General features: G+C 50.1%; 1 protein-coding gene across 1 annotated transcript in view; it reads right to left on the reverse strand.

Moving 5' to 3' along the window:
- EFNB2 (ephrin B2) overlaps positions 1-14,699 on the reverse strand; it is a 49,177-nt gene extending 34,478 nt beyond the window's left edge. The window contains exon 1 of the mRNA XM_040267296.1: positions 14,355-14,699. Coding sequence (XP_040123230.1) covers positions 14,355-14,476 — 122 coding nt within the window. The 5' untranslated portion in view covers positions 14,477-14,699. The remainder of the gene's footprint in view (positions 1-14,354) is intronic.
- Positions 14,700-15,048: the final 349 nt, after the last annotated feature.

A 15,048-nucleotide genomic window follows, 5' to 3' on the forward strand; every position in this document is an offset into this window, starting at 1 on the left:
ACCAAGGACAGGCAGCATCTTTTCAAGGAAAGGAAAGATGAGAAGCACTGAAACTCACATGGCTGTGAGCACAGGTGCCCAATCCCGTTCTGCAACTCTCCAAGGGGAGGCGGACTCCTCATCTACCCAGGGACTTGAAAGAACTGTAGACTGCGGTGACTGAAGCAGTTTTATTTATAAAATCCTGATCTGCAAGGACACAACTCCGGGCCCCCATTCTTGGCCCAATGACCTCAACCTGCATTCGGCAGTGTATGTGTGCAGGGCAGTGTATCCTTTCATTTCAACTTAATCCATTTCCCTCTGTCATTCTACAATTACCGTATAAGCCAAAATAATATCAAATTTCACAGCCTCCAAGGCTGCACAATGGGGCGAAAACTGACTCCCTTTGATGTTAATCTTGTTTGTTATTTGTGATATAACGCTCAAAACACTGGTGGCTGAAAGTGAATTTCAGTCTTCAGTGCTCAAAGAGATGATGCTCAAGCTTTACATTTTCTTTCAGGAAAATAACACAAGTAGGTATTTAGTTTTTTGATCCCTACCGTAATTTTCTCCATAAAAAAACCCTCCAATTCATAGAAGGCTCGCCTTTAACGAGCCGAGGTTGGACCTAGATATATCTTTGTTGGTTAGGTTAGAATTTAAGAGCAGGAGGGCAGAGGTCATGGTCTCCTTTTCCTAGGCTCACAGAGGCTAGTTAATCTCCAGCATGGAATTAAAACAAAAATCAACCACTGGGCTCAAAACACACACACAAAAATCAAAGTCTTTATTTATGGAAGTGCCCCAAACATCTCCTCCCTCAAAACTTTCCCAAAAAAATCATGCCATGAATTTTGTAGCTAGCTGGGGCAAAAGGGTTGGGGTTTGAGGGGTGAGACCAGGAGGGCTGGAATGCTGGGATGTGCCTGGGAAAGCGGATGGGGGTGTGAATCACCCAGGCCAACCTCTGTCAGGCTGGCCCGACCACGGGGCCCCATTATCGAAACAGGAATTTCGTAACCAGGGCAGGCGGGAGCCGGTGCAAGCAAGCTCCTTTCCCAAGTGTAATCTGTCTGCACCTGTGCGGTCTTGCTCCAAAGCATGCTTTTAGCAAGAGTCTATAAAGGAAGGTGGGACTCTCTCTATTCACAGCTGAGGGCCCAGGAAGAAAACCCAGAAAACCAGCTTTCCTGCAGAAAGCCATTTGAAGGGCATTTCCAGCCGAGTCTCTGCTGTTTCAGATAGAAGTACTGAGGTACTCAGGTACTCAGCTACCTGAGTGGGAACACCACAGGGAGAAAAAGCAGAAGGACACTGTCCAGAAATGGGCTGGCATCTTAAGGAGATGGACCTGAGATCTCAGCGCAGCACCACCATCGAGGGCCCTTGAGCAACCCTTTCATTTCCATCAACACACCTTTTTTTTTTTTTTTAACTTCAAACAATTGTGCCTATTGAGAGAGACCATCCAGTCACGTTTTATGGGTGAACGAAACCTCTCCCCTTTGGTGAGGAAAACAGCCTTGAAAGAAGGCACACACCATGCAGGTGGGACGCCCATTCTCCAGGCTGGAGTGTGACCCCAGGACTGTTCACCACTGGACCCCGGGGCCCCCACCCCAGTTTGCCCCGCATTGAATAAGGGCTCAGTGAGTGTTTGTGTAATTGTAGAAAGAGCATTTTCAGAAGTAAGGTTTAAGAAAGAGGCGAGATTCCCGGTCTCTCTTGCCATAAGCAGAGAATCCTCTTGCCAGGCAAGCATCAGCTACCAACACAATTTAAAAGGCTGCATGCCAGCCCTTCGCAGCCACCTACACAGTTGCCTTCTGGACACTTCCTCCTTCCTCACTCCAGAGAGGGTCAGGGACGGGTCTGCTGTGGGCGGGTGATGCTGACCATTCCCTTGCACCTCCCGGGATGGGCCACAACCCAGGGAGCAGGGGCAAAAGACAGGAAGAGAAAGCAAGCAGTTCCTGAAGTCATGTCTGCGCCATGATCATCAGAAAGGAGGAAAACCAGACTGGGTGACGGAGTCCCTTGCAGATCACCCCCAAGGTGTGTACATTAGGGAGAAAAATGTGGATGGCGCGCCACCATAACTTTGTGGACCATATATTTCCTGCTTAGTCGCCGCCAGCAGCCTGGGATGAGCCAAACCGAAAAACAAACACAAGGGGAGTTCACCACCCTGAGTCACCCAGGCTGCTGCTGAACTCCAGAAGGGGAAGGAACTGGACCATGATGAGATGAGAGGAGGCCCTGAACTCGGGCAGGAATGAGGGCCGGAGGTGTGAGAGCTCCTCACCAAGTCCCCCAGCCCACGCCAGGGCTGCAGGTGAGCAGACCCTGAGCCCTGAGGGGATGCAGCGGGGTTGGCAGGAGCATCCCAGGCCCACTGATCCTCCCCGCCTCGCTTCCTGAAACAAACCGCTCCAAACTCGCCGAACATCAAAAGCCAGATGGGCTACACTGAATGAATCCACAGGCAGGAAGCCAGAAGCCCAGTTTGCTGTAGAAATAGGCCTGGACTTGATTTGAGTCTTCTCAGCTCTGACAAGATGGAAGCTGGCTCAGATCCCAAAATCCAAAATAAAATGGCATTTAATTGTGACTAGACTCTAAAAAAGATGTCATCCTATCTCCTTAGCTTGACACGCGTGCAGCATCGAACCCCACGGAACTCTCCATGCAAACCTGACCTTGTCTTCTCCCAGCAAAGAGACAATCAAATGCTCCCATTTTTAAAAGGAAAATGTTAATAGAGGAGTAATACTCAATAAATGCATTATTAATATGATGGACTTTTGTAACTGTCTAGCTTCCATTGGGTAAAACCTTGTTATCAAAGATTTAAAGGATCCATTTGGAATCGCATGTCCATCACAGGAAAGTCTATAAATCAAGATGGACAGGCAAAGAGTGATACCCCAAACCTTCTTTCAACCCACCTTGTGGGTACCGCTTTGAGCACGCGTAAGCTTCACTGGGTTATGTGATTTCTAACCAATCCATGCCACAGCCTGAGAAAGAGAGCTGGAGAATTTAGAGGGAGGATCCTGGAGTCAGAACACTCAGGTTCAGATACAGACTGGAGCACCTATGAGCTGCATGAGTTGAGGCAAGACGAGGAGCCAGTCTCCGCCTTGGTTTCCCCGTCGCTGTCACGGGGGTCATGACACTTCCTCTCTCGAGTGGTCATTATGAAGTCTGAACGAGTCAGTATTTGCGGGGCAGTTAGAACAGTCACTGGCCCCTAGCATGTGCTGCAGGCAACTGTCATTCAATGAAACAGACTGTGCCCACCAGGTGAGGCGTTTGCTAAATAAGCAACAGCATGGCACGTTAATGCCGAAAGGGCACCCGGCTGTCTTCAAGGATTCATTCAACAACCCAATGGCTTCCCGTGCCCTGCCCATAAAGGGGGTTCACCCAGGATCCAGCTCCTCCCCAGCCCTGGTGGAGAAGCTGAGTGAATTCAGGGTTATAAATGTTATAACACAGCACCAGGGCAGGACGCAGAGGAGAGAGCATCCAATTTGGTAGCAGCAGGGAACCAAACAGGCGCTTCACATAGCAGCAAAGTGTCCGAGATGAGCGGAAGACAGGCAGCTAAACAGGGACTTTAAAGGTGCAGGCGCCACGTCCTAATCAACATTTTCTTTTTATTTACTTGACATCTGTATGTAGAAGGCAAACTGAACCAGACAGCCAGGCATACAGTAGATGCTCAATTAACTTTCAACAGCAGGAGCCGACAGGTATCGGTTCGTTGTGCCAAGTCCAGAGCTAGAGTCTTCAATCCTGACCACAGTTCTAGCACACTTCTTCTTCAGTCCTGTTAGATTACTGTCCCCCACTTTAGAAATGGGACAAGTGAGAAACGCAGGGGGTTTTGCTCCCAAAGCCACACAGCGAAAAAATGACTGACCTGGGAGTGGGCTCCTACAGCCAGATTCCAAGGCCCGTCCTCTTAAGCAAACTAAGATAGCCCTGGCCTGGCTCACTTTGCTAAATTGAATCACCTGAACTTTCCATTATCAGCACAGACCTTCTGAAAACCAATACGTACTGCTAATTCTCCTGAGAATAAGGGGGCCAGAATCGCTGGGTTAGCTGTCCCGCAGGGTCTGTTTGTTCACTTGTGGGAATCTGTCTCCAAGCTCCACTGAGACATAGGAAATGAGGCAGATTATTAAAGACATACGGTGTAGACAGTGGCCACTCTTAGCTGAAATGTGTTCCTTTGATTTGCTGACTGTGGTTCTGTTTCGGAGATCTCCCGGGATTTTGCTTAGCGACTGTTGTCTCTCTTGACTCAGTTTCCCCTCCCGTGGGAGGAACGCCAATCCCTTTCTTCCTCTGTGCCCGTGGCCACGCCGGCCATGCAGCACTGACCTTGTTTGCCTTCCCCATGGGATACCCTTACTTCCTGAGGGTTTAAGGCTCTTGAGGGTAGAGACTGCTCTTTTCTGTATTCTCAGAGCCCAGCATTAACAGACCTCACTGTTCACAAACGCTCATCCAACAAATCAATGAATTATCTACCATCAGTGATCAACCAGGCAAAAACAGAGGCCAAGAGCTGGGAGACAAGAGCCTCCGATTTCTTCAGTGATCCAGGGCTTTCTTCAGCAATCCTTATCAGCCTTTCAGAGGATGGTGATCTAATCTTGAGCCATTTTCCAAAAAAAAAGTTGGAAAGAGGGCAGCCATTCTTAAGGTGTGGCATCAGCTGAGAGCTTGTTAGAAATGCGAATTTCAAGTCCCACGCAGCCCTCAGGAATCCGGAACTCTGGGGGCGGGCGGCCAGCCTGTTTTAACAAGCCCTCCAGGTGATTGTGATGGTTCTAGAGCCACTGGGCTGGAGGGAGCGCCCCAGGACCAGGTGATTTGTTAACAGGGGCAGCCAGAAACAGACCTCTGAGTTGTGACTGCTCTTTCAGCTAACACTTATTGGATGTCAATGCTCGCTGGTAGAGATGGATGACACGAAAGAATTCTGCTCCCTGCCTTTTAGGGACAGGCTGGGTGGTGGGGAATTAAGACTTGCATATGAATCATGACAGTGCCGGGTATCATGTTCTTTCTATGCCCTGGGTATTTAACTCAAGTGCTGTGGGATTACAGGGCCAAGATTTAAAGAAACTGTGTTTGATCTACGCCATCAAGAGAGAGCAGTCATTTCAGGGGAAGTGGTGACCTTTAAGGACAGTCCATTTCTCATGAAGATCCATTTTCCCATAGACAAAGTCGGGTGCAGGGCTTAGGAGAGCCTGTTTTTATCAAAAACGTACCCCAAGAACCTACTGTGCAGCACAGGGAATTCTACTCAATGCTCTGCAGTGACCTAAATGGGAAGGAAATCCAAAAAAGAGGGCTTATATGTACACATAGAGTTGATTCACTTTGCTGTACCCAACACTGTAAAGCCAACTATGAATGTGGAGTGAAAGTGTCAGTTGGTCGTGCCAACCCTTTGCGACCCCGTGGACTGTAGCCCGCCAGGCTCCTCTGTCCATGGGATTCTCCAGGCAAGAATACTGGAGTGGATTGCCATTTCTTTCTCCAGGGGATCTTCCCAACCCAGGGAACAATACTCCAATAAAAATTAACTTAAAAAAAAAACACAATATGCAATCACAGAGAAGGTCAATCTTATTTTTAATTATTTCCCCCATACAATTAGACATTTATTTTCTGCTGATTGGAGTTTGCAAGATTAAAATACTTATTGTTTAAAGGTCATGTATTTAACATAAGAGAAGGGCATTACACATTAGATGATATTCCTAACACTGACTATGCATATATTTGTACTGAATATAAAAGAATAGAGATTAAAATACACTGTTTATTGCAAAAAAAAAAACATACCCCAAATATAGTTCTGGTAAGCGAATAGTGGCTCATCGGTAAAGAATTCGCCTGCCAATGCAGGAGACACAGGTTCAATCCCTGGGTTGGGAAGATCTCCTGGAGCAAGATAATGGCAACCCACTCCAGTGTTCTTGCCTGGGAAATCCCATGGACAGAGGAGCCTGGGGGGCTACAGTTCATGGGGTCAAAAAAGAGTTGGACACGACTTAGTGACGAAACAACAGCAACAGATCCAAGTGAAAACTGACCTCTTCTAACTTCTGCAGGTAGAGGCACTCTGAGCTGGCCTTGAATGTAAGCAGCCTGGCCCCACTCACTCATCAGACAGTTCCTATTCGGGACAAAAGTTTCAGGCCACAGTGAGCCAGTTTAACAGGTAGAAAAAGCAAGGATTGAGATCCAGAAGTGCTTCCTCAGGTGAGAGCACCACGCTGGGCCTCAGGTTCATCAGCTGGTACAGGAGATGCTGCAGAGATGCTAGAAGGGCCATCTCAGACATTAGCTCTGCAGCTCAGAGCTACTGAGGTGTGCAGGGTTGGGTGGGTAGCACCCATCACCACTCTGGTGGAATGCAGGAGTACTCAGTACGTGAAAAGCAAAGAGTTCTGTCTCAGAAGCAAGAGAGACTTAAGTACCACCTATGAATACCTGTGGGCTCCCCAGGTGGTGCCAGAAGTAAGGAACCTACCTACCAATGCAGGAGACATGGGTTCGATTCCTGGGTCAGGAAGATGCCCCAGAGGAGGTCATGGCAACCCACTCCAGGATTCCTGCCTGGAGAATCCCATGGACAGAGGAGCCTGGCAGGCTACAGTCCAAGGGGTCCCAAAGAGTCAGACACGACTGAAGCGATTTAGCACGCATGCACATTTATACTTGTAGAAGGATCCAAGGACTGTAATTAAAACTGGGTGCAACCAAACGTAAACTGAGAAGAAAACTCTGGATGGTTTTCGAGGTTCATACAGAAAACGCCAAGAAGATGAAGTTTTCAGAGCATGGTTCATTCACGGTCTTCTGAACGCCTGCCCAGCACCAAGCAGTTAGAACATTCACCTACCCGTGCTCTGGAGAATGGAAAGAGCGAACTATTAACACTTCACTACTGCCAATTTTGTCTTCATATTTTGTTGGGGGAATTACTAAGGGCAGAAACAACCTGTTTGCCTTTCATGGCGCTTTCTCCTACTATGGTGTTTTCTTTGAAACCAGCACGGCTGCACTCACCAACCACAAAATGCCCCGGACTAGAATTACATATTTGATATTTATACCTGAAAAGGGGAATAAAGACCCTCTGCCGCTTCTCCACGGGAACCACAGAAATTGGCGCACCTGGCATTCAGCGCGTGTGCAGAACAGTTCATAAGGGATCACCTTCTCTTTCCACGGGGCCAGCGGATCCAAACGTCCTGATCCCTAACGCTCCTGCAAGGGGTTCTCAAAGGTAGGACTCGAAGCTGTGGGTTGGATGCTGGTTCGTAAACAAGTGGCAGGACTTGCCTGCATCATTTCTTTAATCACTTTAACCCTGTTCCTCATAGAAAGCTGGAGGCCAGGGCGATTCAGCGGCTCCTTTTGTCACTTGCCTGCCATAAATATGCACCAGCCTGCGTCTGAAAGGCTGAAGGAGGCCGCAAGCTTGCTGGACATTTATCATGCTCTGTTCCCCGCTAACAAGCAAATACTTTCGCTGAATGGACCATTAGGGCTCATTGTCAGATGCAGAATGCAAGGTGCTGGGATGTGACCAGCTTGTAAATGAGGGGGTGCCCCTTCTCTTAGATGAACCTGGGCAAACGCACTGGGTCTTTTGACATGATTTCTGAATTGCACTGGAGAGGAAGGTAGACTAGCAGGCCCTGCGGAGGGCAGGTCTCTGGGCCTCTCCCACATGTGTTGAAGTGGCAAAAGCTACATAGCAGTGGCCACAGAAACAGGCAACACGCGTCAGAAAGCTGTCGCCGCACACCGTCGAGGTGGCTCTCTGAGAATTAGGAGCAAAATCCACGAGGTGGGTCTAAAACAGAAAAATTTCGATTTAGTGAAGATCTTCAGACACGGGATGCGTTCGTCTAGAAAGTCACCACACTGTTTTTCTGAGGACGGCCCCCAGATGTCCGGCTCCAGTAAGTCGTCACCCTGGGGGGTTGTAGCTTTCAGTTTTCTCAGCCTCTTAAGAGTTCAGACTTTCCTAAAGAAATGCTGAGACTTTTCTAAGACGCCAAACAGGAGGCAGAAAAAGCAAAAATCTCCTTTCTGGCCTGACCTAACTTGCCGATGCCACTCTGCCTGGAACCCAATCACGGCTTCAAAGGCCGACTTTGGTTAATGACTAAAATGCAAAGTGTAGACCTCCAAGACAAAAGCCCAGCCTATGGACAGGGCTGTTCAGGGCACGGAGGAGCAAGAGCCTCTTCTGTTTTTAAGTTTCAAGCTGGCAGCAATCACACTTGTACAGTCCTACCCTTTCCCCAATGGGGGCCTGTCCCATTCAACTCAACTCATGGTGAGGAGTGAAATGTCATCTCCACCGGTAGGGGCATATCGGATTACTACCTATCTGAGTGAAGATGCAATTCCCCCTGTGATTTTGCTTAATTATACATTTCCCCCACCCCCCCGCGAGTGGGAAACACAAAACTCAGAGAGGAGCTAGCTCCCTGGCAGAGGCGGGGGGTGGGGGGTGATATATAAATGTTTAGCTCAGCTTTTCCCCGAGCTGGGGCTGAAAGATGGCTGAAATCAAAAGGTCTGTGTTTTCTTTTCAGGTCCCTGCGGCCCTTCCTAGCCCCTCTGGGCTCTGTTCATCCCCAGCAGGTCCCTGCCTGGAGACCAAAGAGATGAAGGCAGGTACCGCCAAGGGCGGCTTATCCTACATTACGGCAGCCGCTGTTAGGCCAGGAGTTAAAAAGGAAAAGCTTGCAGGCCTGAACTCACTGCAGTGAGCCGAGGTTTTAATCAACCGCAACCTCAACCTCTGGAAAAGGCGGTCAATGGGAACCTACCTTGGCCATATTATCCGCCACCAATGAGCAAGAACTGAGCCATCTTTTCTTCCCGGCTTCAACCATCTCGGGCCACAAGGGGGGCTTTCATACCTTCTAATCCGAGTTTCCAAGTCTGTATGGCTCCCACATAATAGCCAACAGCCTGAAGCAAGGGCCTTCCTTTCTACACTCTTTTCAGAGACGTGTCATTCCCCACATCCAGCTAATCTATATGTTGCCATGGCTTCACCCTTTATCTGCCTTTACATCTTATGAACTGCATGGATTTACCACATTATTTTTATCTGAAAGACAGAAAATGGTGGTTTTATTGCCATACAATCAGATTACCGCTGCTAGCTTCTCTATGCCTTTTTACCATACTTCAATCAAAAGGGATCCGTGTCTTTTTACTCTGCCCTTGATTTACATTACATCTGTAAAGACCCAGTCTGGGTTGTAATCCCCTTATTAACTATGACCAGGGTTGATTTGCCTAAAAATAAAAGCAAATTGTGTCAGACCCTTTCACTTTGTTTTTGATTCGGAACTACAAAATGGATTACTAAAGAAATCTTCAGAGTTCACACGGCTCGTATAGTACTGAATTTAAAATGAGAATTAAACAAGTCAAACAGGAGAGCGATGTCCACGGTCTACATTTTCCATCATGGGAGAAGGGCTGAATTGCCTGTGTCTTTGTGTGCTTTGGCTTTAGAGAGACAATGAAGCCCCAGGAGTTTTTCCAAGCTGTTCGGAACTCTGTCCCTTCCTTACCCTACCCTTCCCTCTTGCCTTTTCTTCTCCTCCTCTCTCCCAGCCCCATTCTAATTCCTCCCCTTAAAAAAAAAAAAAAAAAAAGAAGTGGGGAGAGCTCATTCCCGAAAGACCTAATTCCTAACTAGCAGCTTCTAGTCTGCATATGTTAATGAAAATATTTTAAGCCATTGAACACTCCCCATTTAAGGCTCTACTCTACTGCACCAAGAGCGAGCTCCTAAGTAAATCTATGTAGATAAATGAAAAGTGACCTGAAAAACAGGTTTTTACAGCAGCAGCCGGAGACTAGGCGGCCCCCAGTACCGTTTTGATGATTATTTTCCTTAGAAGAGCCCTCCTTTTCGTCTCATTTGCAGTGGGAGAGTTCAAGAATAAAGTTTTCATGGAATGCTCAAGAAATAGCCTGCTTGTTCTTTTTTCTTTCTTTTCTGATAAGGGTCTCAAGCCTGTATTTCCTTCCCCCTGCCACTCCCATCCCTGTGACGCGTCACTGCAGTCACGCTGGGATCTCGAATCGCTTCCCATTAGGTGCCAGCGCTGGAGACGTAGCTGGTTGTGGTGGGGGGCGGGGGTCACTCTCAGCCACCCCCGGCACTACCTGAATTATTTCAGTGTGGGGCCAGGTAGCAAAGTCCCTCTGCAGGTAATCATCATGCTGACCCACCAACCAGAGGATTCCTCTCGGTGTATTTCCAGATAAGAGGTTTTACGATAATGATTCTGAATATACCGCTGACTCTTCAGCTGACTCCGTATGGAGGAACCAAGCCCATCAGCAGTTCTCAGCTGGTACGGGCTTGATGGCTCATTCACCTGTCCCCCGGCTTCAGCCCGGCACATTTCGGGACTCGGGAGTCATTTGCATGTCTTTGCCTCCTAGGACAAGTGTCAAGAGCTACCCTTTTTGAAAGATTTTAAACCAAGTGCTTAAGGAATCATCTTAACCTCCAGCTCCTGTTTCTGAAGCTCTAGGTTGTTAATTGCTGAGGTTAAAAAGTGCAGTCCCTGGACACACGATTCCCAAATCAATTCTCTCCTGGTCTGAAAAGAAGGCTCCCAAGTCTGCAGTGAGATCTCGAGGCTGTCCCGGCTTTGTGCTCGCCCTGGCTCGGTCATCCTGTGCAACAGCGACAGTCCATTACCTACAGTTTATCATCCTGACAAAATGTGAGGGCTGTGGATGTGAAAGCACGAACAATTCCACCCCTGGTGCTTTGTGCTTTTTCGCCCCCCCTCTCTATATTAAAACCGACAAGATTAACCCAAACGCAAACTGGGGAGCATAGTTCAAGGGGCTATTGAATCCTTGCTGAATGTGCATTTGTTTACCTACAAAAATAAGAATTTCAGACACAATGGAAGGCAGGCCGGCTTATATATGGTATTGAATGGACTGTTTAAACAGCACTATCCATTGTAGTTTATTTTATCAATCTCTGACAGGTCTGTATTTATTCAGAGCCTGACTGTGGTGGAGCCTAAGTATTATAGGTTATCTGGACATTATCCAGCCATTCTTTTGTATCAAGTCAATCAATATCAGGAATTCACCATTATGTAGGGAAAAAATGACCTGAGAAAAGCAAAACGCTTGGTTAACTAGTATATGGGGCATATACTAGGGAACAAGCACTCCTAGACAGAAGAAACAAATGCTCCAAATTCAACAAAGCTAGTGTAATTCACTCCAGAATTCCATACCAATACCGATCTGCTCACTCTAAAGTGAAGTTAATAATAAATATATATATGTATTTTAAAGAGCAAACCTTTTTTTTTTTGGCTGAAACATAATGGTTGGAAAAAATTATTCTACTGAAATGTTAATTAGCAATGAAAGCCAGGCTCTGTTTTTCTCTCCAGAGTTAAAAAAAAAAAAAAAAGCTACACAACCGAAATGGCCACAGTTGACACAACTCTTCCTTGAACCTGTGGATGCAGGGGCTAACTTTTCAATCAGTAAAACTTCTTCAAAACTCTTCCGGGGCAGGGGGTGGGGGTGGGATGGGGTGGGAGAAGCCTACAGTGTGATTGAAGTAGTTATGGAGACGGTGAATTTACAAAGGATTTTCTGGACTGTGTCTCCAAACAGCTGCTGTGTGCTCCCTCTGTCCACCACCTGCTAAAAAAGCTGACCTCGGAGTGAAACAAACCTAATTACTGATGGCCGCTTCATTACAAGTGAATTGTTCTACACTTGGACAAACTGATGGGCAACTTCAATGCAGTTGATTACTCTCCTGCCACGTCGTCACATTTACTGACTTCCCCCCTGGAAATAAATATGCAACTTCCCCCAACAAACAGAGCAACTCTTTGGTACCTTTTAAAAAAAAAAAAAAATTCATTCTCAAACTTAGAAAAGGCTCTTTTATAGCATTTCCCCAGGAAGAAATCTTTCTGATCTCTCAAGGTAGCATTCAGCTGCATAACTTAGTTAAGTAGACTTTTGCCAGGGGACAAACGATCCCCTCCTCTAGGCCAGCCATTATCCTGAGGATTGGAAAAGAAATTCTCCTCTTGGGGGCCGGAGACATCACACCAACAGCAACGCGGTCGGTGCAGGGAGGCAGGCTTCTCCACAACCAGGCCTCCAGGAGGGCTCTAAATCCAAGCCCAGCTCAGAAGAGCAGCCTGATCCTCGAATCAGGCTAGTGAGTATCAGTCACTAGTTCCCCCAGCATCTTAGAGGAAGAAGATACAACCGTAGGCTGAAATAATTACTGCGCTACCTTTATTGTTTCCAAGTAGCTATTTGCAAATCCCACAAACCAGTAGTTAATAATGCAAAAAGGTGACTTCTACTGAGCTGAAACTTGAAGGGGTTAATGGAAATTTCTTTAAAGACTGGAATGTAAAAATTAAATCTTATTGGGAGGAGGAGGGGAGTGGAAACCCAAACCCAAAAACCAGCCCCCCATAGCCAGTCGGTGAGTGAAAGTGCAAGGCAGCCCCGGGGAGGAGGCGAGGGCCAGCTCGGCGGCAGCGCAGCGAAGAGTGACCCCTGTAGGCAGGAAGCGAGCGCCGGCCGCCCTGGGCCGGCTCCACGGGGCTCGCTGCCCGGGCCCGGCTCCCGGCTCCCGGCTCCCCCGGTCCCGGGTGCCCGGGCCTAGGCTCCCAGCCCCGCGTCCTCCCGCACCGCCCGGCGCCTCACGCTGCGGGAGCAGAGGCCAGCTCTCACTGCCAGCACTTTCTCAGCAAATATAGCATCTTACACCAAGGCGGGGAAAAGGAAACACAAGTCCATAGAGATCAGGCTACAGGGAAAGCGACTGCACTGAGTAACTTTTATTATACACGGGAGCAGTGTCGGGATAAAGCCATCCAGCCTCGTGCAAGAATCTCGGTTTCATACGCTTTATAGCCATGACGGTTTTTTCACTCTTCACCAGGGAATTCTTGGTTAGCATATTGGTGAATCTGAAATTCACCACTTTTAAAAGCGTGGATATAATTCTCTGATTGAGATGTGATCTTCAAATCAACCCCACCCCACCTCCATCCCTTTATTCCTAAATCCACGGCCAACTCAGCTCAACTTCGTATTAGGTCATTGATTTCGCTTCTGATCTCAAATGCTGACTCCGGGAACAACCAGTGTCTTCAGACTCCCCCCGCCACCCAAGTTTCCCAAGGTTAAAAAATCCCATGGTTCTGTTAAATAATTTTGGCTAGGATTTGAGACGTGTCCCGAGAGTGAGGTAATAATGCAATACTGAGTGCACAGCTGACTAATTACCAGTCACGACCATATATGTATATATATCATATATGTATATTTCGAGATGCATCGCCTTGTCTAAATGTTAAACGTACTCGGGCTGTTCACACTGAAACTTAATCTCCGCCAGGCCTGGCTTCTTCGGGCTGCACCTTTCGATAAAGCAAATCGGACCCAAGGCTCCCATTCCCGCCCAGGCTCCCCAAGCGCGAAGGCTTCAGGAGCTGCGTGGCGACTAGGCAGGGCCTTAATGAAGCTTTTGCGCAAAGCATTCTTAAAATCAAGTTAGCTTTCGGGACACAGAGTCCGGCCCATGGGTTTAGAAACGAAGGGAGAGGCCGACCTGCAGACGGTTCCCCGGGAACAGCCGAAGGCCGGTCTCCCAGGCGGGGAGGGAAGGGCTCGCCGCCCGAGTTCTCCCGGGCGGGCGAGCTCCCGGCACACCCTCGGGCAGGCAGCGCGGCGCCCAGGCGCGCGAGCTCCGGGCGGCCCAGGGACCCCCGGCTCCCTTCTCCCGGGAGCGCTCCGCTGCACCCCTGGCCTGTTTGCCCCGCCCGCCCAGCCCGCCCGGCCCGAGCCCCGCCGCTCCTCGGGAGCGCGGCATCCTCGCGTCTCCGGAGCCCACCAGCCTCGGCGCGCCAGCCGGCCCTATTTGTGGCCCCGTTCTCCGCCCTGGAGAGGTCAGGGTCAGGGATCGCCATCGGACACCTCTCCAGACGTGACACCTAAGTCAACAAGGGGCTTTTTTAGCGCCCGGGAGCCTGTTCACAGGGCGGAGGACGAGGAGGGCGCCCCTCAGGGCCGGTGCTTCGGCTGCAAGGCCGAGCGGAGTCACCACAAAGCGAAAGACGGCGGGGGTGGGGGACGAGGGGGCGCGAGGGATCGAGGATCCAGAAACAGACTCCAAGGCTCGGCGGCCCGACCCATCCTCCCTTCGGGGCTGCGCGGAGCGGCGGACCCCGGGGCGGCGAACGAGGGGCATCGTGGACGCTACTTACTTGGAGTTCGAGGAATTCCAATAGATGGGTTCTAAAACTATCGATCTGGAAATCGCAGTTCTGCATAAAACCATCAAAACTCCCCAGCAGTACTTCCACAAGGAGTCCCTCCTCGCGGCCATGGCCAAGCCGCTCCCAGCTCCGCGCGCTCCTGGCGCCGGAGGAACGAAGTGCGGGCCGGGAACCCCAATCCTCCGGGCAGGCACGGGGGAGACCGCAGGCAGCTCCGGTGCGCGCCGATCAGCAGCTCCAGCGGTCGCCGAGGCCCGGGGGCGCTCTCCGCGGGGGCCCTCAGAGCGCAGGGCGGGAGAGCACGCGCGGGGCGCGGCGGCGCGGCGGGCTCGGGGCTCCGGGGCGCCGCGCCGGACGCAGCTCGGACAGCCGGCTCCCGTGCGGCTCCAGGGTGCCGGGCGCTGGGAAGCGGGGAGGGCGCGCGGCCGGGACACAAAGGCGGAGAGACGACGCAGCGGCGGACGCGGCGCCCCGAGCGGGGCCGCCTCGCACTATAGATCCAGGGGGCCCGGCAGCGGCCCGAGCGCGCGGACGCCGCTTCGGCGCCGTTCCATGTCCCGGAGCGCGCGCGGGGCGCGAGCGGCGAGGGGCGCCTCCGGGCGCACGGGGTGCCTCCACAGTCCTCGCGGATCCCAGCCCGCAGGGCAGGCAGGAACGGGGGGCTCGGTCCTCGCCGCGAGCG

This window comes from Oryx dammah, unplaced genomic scaffold (genome assembly GCF_014754425.2).
Source record: "Oryx dammah isolate SB20612 unplaced genomic scaffold, SCBI_Odam_1.1 HiC_scaffold_24, whole genome shotgun sequence".
In the NCBI taxonomy this organism is placed as follows: domain Eukaryota; kingdom Metazoa; phylum Chordata; class Mammalia; order Artiodactyla; family Bovidae; genus Oryx; species Oryx dammah.